Source organism: Hakea prostrata, chromosome 5, assembly GCF_041222555.1.
Source record: "Hakea prostrata isolate BN-2017 chromosome 5, UWA_Hpros_2, whole genome shotgun sequence".
NCBI lineage: Eukaryota > Viridiplantae > Streptophyta > Magnoliopsida > Proteales > Proteaceae > Hakea > Hakea prostrata.
This window is the reverse complement of record NC_142604.1, coordinates 32,810,952-32,819,259: the sequence shown is the minus strand read 5'-3', so window position 1 is coordinate 32,819,259 and position 8,308 is coordinate 32,810,952. Positions and strand designations below refer to the sequence as shown.

Here is an 8,308-nt window from a genome sequence, read left to right as displayed (position 1 = left end):
ACTAGTGATTCAACTCTTCTTCACAACCTCAGCATGTGCAAGCCCATGTTGTGTTTGCTGGGGGTGTTAGAGACCAGTTGCACTAGGACTCCACAACACACACATTCAAGATTCAATATAGCAGCAAGGCAATCCAACTCATTAAGTGCATGTTACACTCCAACAAGACTTCCAAACTCGTGAAGATAAGAACTGTTTTCAATAGAGTTGCATACCAGGTATGACATGTATTGATAAGGGTTCAGTAAATTCAAATGCGAAACAAAACCTAGCTAAAGGAGGTATACTACCTCAATCAATAAACTAACAACTGAGAGGCCCTTTCAACAATGAATGTAGGTTACACACTGCTACTGAACCACATAAAACTGTGTGTCGTCTTCCTTCCCTTCTACTCTCCATCTTTTCTTCTACCCTTCTTCTTCCTTTCTTCTTCATTATTCTCAACTTCAACAGGCTTAATAAATATTCCTTGAGAATGTGAGCTGTACAAGTTTTTTCATTTTCTTTTTAGTTACAGAATTTTAAATTTACCATACAACCCCTAAGTTGTCACGTGATAAGAGTGTTGATGTATAATTTCGAAAAACAATTGTCGTCAATGTGGTGACAAAGTTGAACCAATTTATTATTATGAATCATGTTCTTAGCTAAGGAGAAACCTGACACAATTGAATAAAATATACCCTTCCATATCTACGAAGGATCTAGCTCAGATCTTTAAGTGTTATTTCATTACTTTCAGTTAAACCAAGTGGGTTTTCCTTGGGTGAATAAACTAAGTGCTTCTTTCAGCTTTATTTCTTCGCGTGCTTAAGGTTACTGTGATTCTTTTCTACTTGCTATCGTTGAAAGTGAAGAGATAATCAAGTGTTTGAACAACTCTCGTTATTGTTATAAGCCCTATGTTCTTCTTCATCTCCTTATATATATAAAACGTAAACCTGATTGAGCTCCGAAAACCCTAAATCCCATAAGGAGAAGCAAACCTTGAAGAGAATCATTCCCATGGCCATATCTAATCATCCTGGAGAGTATGATCAGGCCAAAGAAGCAAAGGAGTTCGAAGATGCAATGATAGGAATCAAGGGTCTTCTTGACTCTGGCATCACAACCATTCCAAAGTTCTTCATACAACCACCTAAGATCCTTTCTACCATCAGACCTGCTTCCACCATGGAGATCCCTGTTGTAAATCTTTCCAACGTCGATAACCATCTCTCTGGCAGCTCACGATCTCGAATCATCGAAGAGATTCGAGTGGCATCTCGTACAAGGGGCATGTTCTACATAGTCAACCATGGTATTCCAGTTTCCGTTCTGGACAATATGATCATGGCTGCAAAATCTTTCCATGAGCAACCAGCTGAGCTCAGAGCACAGTACTACCCAGGTGGAAAGCTTGGAAGTAATGCTGTGTACATGACTACTTACAACTTCAAGGTCCCAACAGGAGCCACTTGGAGGGACTCACTGCAGGTGAATTGGACACCAGACCCACCTGAGTTTGATCAGATTCCACCAGTCTGCTGTGAAGAGATGGTAGCAATGGATGAACACATGAAGCAACTAGGGAATACCTTAATGGAGCTTTTGAGTGAAGGGTTAGGTGTTTCTCATGAGAGGTTGAAAGAGTATATGGAAGACAGACTCATGTTGACACACTACTACCCATATTGTCCCCAACCAAACCTGACTTTGGGAACACATCCTCATACAGACTCTACTGTTTTGACTGTGTTACTTCACAACCAGATTGATAGGTTTCAAGTAGAGTGTGGCAAGGAGTGGGCTCATATCATGCCCTTACCAGGTGCCCTCTTGGTTAACATTGGAGACATTCTGCAGGTAAGAACCCTAAACAAAATTACAATATTCTGATTAAAATCCAGTTCCTTTTAAAAGTTGACTTAATATAACCTGGCATTCTTGTTTTTTTTTTTTTTTCTTTATGATCATCTTGATCAATAGACTGCTGCTCTAGACATTTTATGCATTTGTTTTGGGGTAAATTTTACCATGACAAGAGGCTTTGTTGATTTGTTGTTGTTGGTCTTCTTCTAATCTTATTCAATTCTCAACTGTTTCCTTAAAAACTTCAGGTCAAAAACCTGTATGTCAGTTTTTGTTATCTGCAACTTAAAAAACATCCGACGAGAGAATTTTCTTCTCAAAAGATTTAAGCCCATCAGGATGGAAAACCCATGTGCTCTTTTTATTGAGAAATGAGGGGGTGGTGTATGGTCTCTAGGGCAATCTCTTGTTTTGAGGTGCAGCAGGTCTGTCTGTCTGTCTGTTCAGTTGCTTATTTTGAGGCGCAGACCATGAGGAATTTCTCATTGTAATTGGGTGGTCTTCTCTGGTCTGGCGCCTCTTCCCTCTTTCTTTGACTACCTGTTCTTGGATTTGTTAAACTAAAAAAGCCTAATGATGCTCTCTTATTAAATGAAGGCCCTTAAAATTTATAGTAGGTGGAGATTTTTACACTCACTACAGTCCAAGGAAGTCTAAACCCAATACACGTGAGTCTTCACAAGACGACAACAAGAGAATAACTTTTCTCTACCTTTCTCTTATTTTATGAGACTCTTGGTAGGGGAATCTGCAAATATGCTTACCCAACATGTGTTAAGGAGATGCGGATTCCATTATTAAATTGTTTATTTTATGGTCATTCCCTTAAAACATGTTGGCTAAGTAGCCTACATGTAATATAAATACACTTATGTACGTACAGATTCTAATTTTATTTGCAGTGCTCAAGCAAGACAGTGAGGACCCATAAGCTAGCAAAACCCCACTTATATGGTATCAAATGTGAAGCTTACTATTTTCTCCTCTTGGAGGTAGGGTTACAACAAGGGCGGGTTAGGCCGGATTTTACAAAACAAAATCCCAGCTCTGTATATTCCTAAGATTATTCTTGTATCGTCCATAATTTAGAGTTTAAAATTCTTAATCTTATATTCTAATTCTATTAAGCTGACCCAAGCTCAATCCTACCCTAATTCTTTATGATTACGTTAGGTCTAGAGGGTTGGCTGCATCTCTATCCCCGGCCTTGATTGATTATGTTCTTATCACTAACTTTGGTCTTCTCACCGTCCTTGATTTGTCACTATCTTTTTCCTTGACATTGGTCTTGTACTTGATTATGGCTCGGATCATAGCTAAATTTAGGGCCAAAATCAAGGACAAGTGGAGAGTGGTCGAGCTGGAAAAATATTATCTCAAACATACTCTTGACCTTGGTCAGAATATTTTAATCCTGCCCCATTTTTAACACCAAAAATTTAAACTCAAGTCTTGTTCGAACTCAGAATTAACCAAGACAGATCAAAGCCAAGCAGAACCAAACTTAGAACCCTACCTTGTAGCTCTCATGTGAGTGATAGTATGGTGCAACATAAAAATCCTTATCCCTATGTTAGTTAGCATCATGCCATCATGTGAAAGAAACCTTCTTTTCTTTAAAATATTGTAGACACTTTTTGACAAGCATTGTTTAATGGAATGGTTAGACATTGAACACTTTTGGCGGCCGGCTATAGGCTCAAAAAAGAAAAAGTCTTTAACAACCAAAAAAGACATTGTAGAAAAAGCCAACAAGCGTAGACATGTACATTGTGTTGAAAATTACATGTGTCTTGAAAATTCTGTTGGACTAGTTGGTTTAATAACCAGCTGAATCTCTTGTATGACCCAAATCACTATTATGATGAAATATTTTCCATTAAACTAGGATAAAAAATTAAAAAATCTAGTAAACATTTTGCAGATAGTCTTCCCATATTTCACCATAGAGCGATAATTTGTCATTTCATCTTATTTTTATTTTTATTTGTTTATTACTTTTTTCCCTTTTGGATGAGAGTTTGGGTGGGAAGGTGATGGGTAGGGCGGTGATAAAAGGATATCATACATGCTTAAACTCTAAGGTTTCTACCCTAGAAGTAGAAGCAACCAAGATTTGCTTCAAATTCATATCTTTGTCAAACAGTTTATTTTCTTGACTGATCAACTCTCACGTTTATCAGGTCCTTTCCAATGATGAATACAAATCTGCTCGACACCGTGTACTGGCTAACAGTTCTCAAGACCCAGGGATCACTGTGGCCTTCTTCTTCTTATCTTGTAACGCATCAAAACTTTGCAGTCCATTCTCTGAGTTACTCTCACCAGAGAAACCAGCATTTTACAGGAGTTTCAAGATGGATGAACACAAACAGGCACGCTACAATATTCAGCTGGAGGACAACCCAAGAACAGCTTTAAGCTACTTCGAGTCGTGAGAATTAGGGTTTGTTAAGTGAAAGTTGTATAAATGGGCATTACTTAAACTGTCGGCATGGATTTTGTAGACTATTATGGTTAATGATATGGTTTGCTTTTCTATCCCATAGGCCATTATACTTCATCTTGTTTCTTGCTCATTCATGTTGATATTAAGATATTTGAAAATGGTTGGCAGCAGGCACTTTTTATTTTCCTTTTCCTCCAAACTCGAATCTATTAATAGAAAGACACTACCGGATGATCATGGCTCTATTAGTTCATCCCATGAGCAACCAGCTGAGCTCAGAGCACAGAACATCCCGGAAAGTTAGGAACTAATTCTGTGGACATGGCCACTCACAAAACCAGGGTTCCCAAAGGAAGTCTGAACTTGGGTGGAACGACCGTTGAGATTTTGATCTCGACCACTCGTTTTCGTATAAACGGTTCAAAGTAACTTATGCGAGCATTCAAATTTTGACCCTCATTTAGATCTCCACCATAAGCAAATGTACAGCACGCAAGCAATTTCACCCTGAAGGATCCACTTGGGGGACTCATTGCAAGTGAAATGGAACCAAACCCTCCTGAGTTTTTTACCAGATTCCACCAGTCTGTGGTGAAGAGAAGGTAGCATTGGACGAAGACATGAAGCAACTAGGAAAAACCCTAATGGAACTTGGTGAAGGGTTAAGTTTTGCCCATGAGAAGTTGAAAGAGTATATGGAAGATAGACTCATGTAATTCAAATTGTTCCCAACCAGACATGACATTGGGAAGATATCCTCATACAGATTCTACAGTTTCGACTGTGTGAGTTTCAACCAGATTCATATGTTTCAAGTAGTGTGGAAAGGAGTGGATTCATGTCATGCCCTTGTCAGGTGCTCTCTTGCTTAACACTGGGGACATTCTGCATGTTGACACTTGAAAATTAATCAAAGGTGCAGCTGTAATGGAGGAAAAGGCAGAAAATAAAAATGGGAGAGAGATAACGTGGTTCGGTTGAAACTCTCAACCTACGTCCATGGATAAAACTGCTGCTTGTGTTCTGTACTATTTTGAATTTGAGATGTACAAGTACTTTTATAGAGATGCCCAAGAGTGTTTCACATTGTTGCAACTTCAATTTTGAATTTTGAATTTAAATAGCTTTGGATAAGAACCACCATGTTTTGGATAAAACCCACCATTTTCGAATGAGTCCAATTGCTGAGTTGTTTTGCATGAAATAGAATTGATTTGTTCATGATAAGGATCACTATATTTGAATGAGTCAATTCGAGATGGTTCGGTTGAGATATGAATCTTCAACCTATCTTCTTGCAATTTGCTGATGTTGAGTCCACATGGAACTCTCATAGGTTCACTAACACTGCAAGTCTGCATGTAAGAACCCTAAACAAAGTTACAATATTTTGAATTTCTGCTACTTCCTCTAAAGTTGACTTCATCTTTCTTGTTTGTCTTCATCATCATCTTTAATCCAGTGCTTCTCTAGACATTTTATAAATGTTTGGTGTGAAAATAATCCATGCTTGTCACCTCCTATGTCGGTATAAAAGGCTTATTTGTTGTTTTCTTGTTGTTGGTCATTTATGAATCTCCTAATTAATTCTCAAGTGTTTCTCAAGATCAAAAAACCTCTCTTTCAGTTTTTTGTTTTAAGCAACTTCAAAAACAGCTGATGTGAATTTTCTTCTTAAAAAATTAACTTAGGTTCATTAGGATCGAAAAAACCATGTGCTCTCGAAATGAGGGTCTATGGCCTCTAGGGCAATCTCTTGTTTTGAGGTGCAGCTGGTCTGTCTCTTCAGTTGATTATTTTGAGGCGCAGACCATGAGGAGTTTCTTAATGTAATTGGGTGGTTTTTTCTCTGTTTTAGGGAACCTTCCCTCTTTCTTTGATTAGTTTTCTTTGATTTGTTAAACTACAAAAGCTTAATCATATCCTCTAATTCTAAGAGGGCCCCTACAGATTATAGGAGTTGAAGTTTTTAGAATCCAGAAGAGTTCAACAAAGCCTACCTCATCCACGAGAGTATCATAAAACGACAACAGAAGAATTTTTTTTTTTCATCATTTCGCTTATTTTTTGTGATTCTGGTCACAAAGCGGGGAATCTGCTATATGCTTATCCAACATCAAGGAGGTGTGGATTCCACTATTAATTTGTTGGTTTTCTATTCAAGTACGTACTGATTGAATTCTTTTTTGCAGAATTGCAGTGCTGAAGCAAGACAGTGAGGAATCCATAAGGTTGTCATTATGAAGTTAGCAAAGCCAAAACTCCCTCCTTAAAGAGAAATCTTTTACATGGCATCAAACAGGGATTTTATTATGTTCTTCTTTGTCTGTTCTAATATGTTGTAGTCTTGTAGATCACATGTAAATGATAATGTTCTTTACATTGTCATTGATGTGGCATCTTTGTCCTAACATCAATATTAATATCATGTTATCATGTGAAATCCTATCCTTTTCTTTTAAATATTATATATGCACTATTTGGTCAAAGAAATTTTCTTTATCTATCGTGGTTTTTTTTTTTTTTCGTTTCTTTAGAGGGGTGGTGGTGATAAAGAGACTCAACTTTTCATACTTAGCGCAGGGTTTTCGAAGAACGAAATTAATAATTATGACTTATATTACATGGTCCTGCTAAAGGGGTTCTTTTTTGACAACAAGATTTATAGTCATTACGTCAAAGAGGTGCTCAGTTGACAATACCAACGCCTCATAGTTTGAGATCAAAAGTTCGAATCCCCTTATGACCAGAGGCAACTGTGTAAATAGATGTTAGGACTTATACAACTGTCTAAAAACCTGACTACAACGGGATTAGGTTACAGTTGACTAATTCCTTGCTGTAATCTCTCCTCTTTTTACCAAAACTATTCAGGCACATAATCACCAGCCCATTCTTGTACTTTCTTAGTCCTCTTGGCCTGCTAATGGTGCTTGACTGAACTTGGTCAATTGAAATGAAACAACTGTTGGGTTTGACCCCATAGGCATCCCATAATTAATGTGGAAATTTTCAGTACATTTCATAGGGATCCATGGAATGGCCCCCACTAGACAATCCTATAGTTTCAAGGATATCCTAATGGAAAAACATTCAATAATTACATTCCACCCTCATCCAATGATCCAAATGTGCAGCGGATATAGATCAGTTTAAATCTCCTCACATTAATTAATTCAGAATAAGGAACATGCATTGACCTAAAAGGAGATTTGTAAACCCGGTGAGCCTCAATCGACCTCCAGATAACAGTTCTTCCTCTACTGAGTCTCACTAATTGTTCCTGAAGTCCCTTGTGTGCAAATTCCTACCAAAACCCTAGATTTACTCAAAGTGGTCTAGCTGCAAATCTCCAAGATAGGAAGGAAGAGAAAGTTACAAAACAAGGAGCTGCATACTAGTGTAATTTGCCTCCTCCCTGCTCTCTTTGTATCAACAGCCCCATGGGATGCTTAGTAAAGTTTGAACTAGTTTGGGTTTCCCTTGCAAGCAAAACTAAAGACCAAGGACTCATCACCACAGCAGAAGCAATATATAATTAAACTTCGATCTAATTCGTGTAATCTTGTCTTTAAGCTATTGGAGAACATTAGAGGCACCTTAGAACACTCTCTCCAAGGCCAAGGAAGATCCCCAAGCATCCGTGAGATTTTCCGCTCGTCGAATCTTCTTCTTCAGGTTAGCAAACACTCTCATTCCTTCTAGATGTATATTCTCCATTGAATCTACCCATTAATGAGATCATGAGGAAGGTCTTATGCTATTGTAATGACCTATTCTTTCATTCTCATAGTCTTAGAGTGAATCCCCATTCACTCTATTCCTTTCGTGAACATCACTATGTGATTTTGGTAAAAGCCTAACATGACCTTCATGATTGTGTTCACTTTTGATTGATTTGATTTCTAATCCATGCTATATCTATTTCTAAGTTATTTTCAGACCTTGATCTATTGTTTTCTAAGTTCTAATGTGAATCTTCATTCACTTTAGTCTATCCATGAA

General features: G+C 37.8%; 1 protein-coding gene across 1 annotated transcript; it reads left to right on the top strand.

Annotated features, from left to right (window-relative positions):
• The first annotated feature begins 853 nt into the window (after positions 1 to 853).
• On the top strand, positions 854 to 4,468 carry LOC149015839 (1-aminocyclopropane-1-carboxylate oxidase homolog 4-like). The gene is made up of 2 exons (XM_089156960.1): positions 854 to 1,848; positions 4,038 to 4,468. The coding sequence occupies exons 1-2, from the start codon at positions 1,009 to 1,011 to the stop codon at positions 4,290 to 4,292; spliced, it is 1,095 nt and encodes a 364-aa protein (XP_089013086.1). The 5' UTR covers positions 854 to 1,008; the 3' UTR covers positions 4,293 to 4,468.
• The last annotated feature ends 3,840 nt before the right edge of the window (positions 4,469 to 8,308 follow it).

Excerpts from the sequence above, each read along its gene's own strand:
- LOC149015839 (XM_089156960.1), top strand. The coding sequence starts at position 1,009 with ATGGCCATATCTAATCATCCTGGAGAGTATGATCAGGCCAAAGAAGCA. Across the intron at positions 1,849-4,037 it reads ACATTGGAGACATTCTGCAG|GTCCTTTCCAATGATGAATA; the intron begins GTAAGAACCCTA and ends CACGTTTATCAG.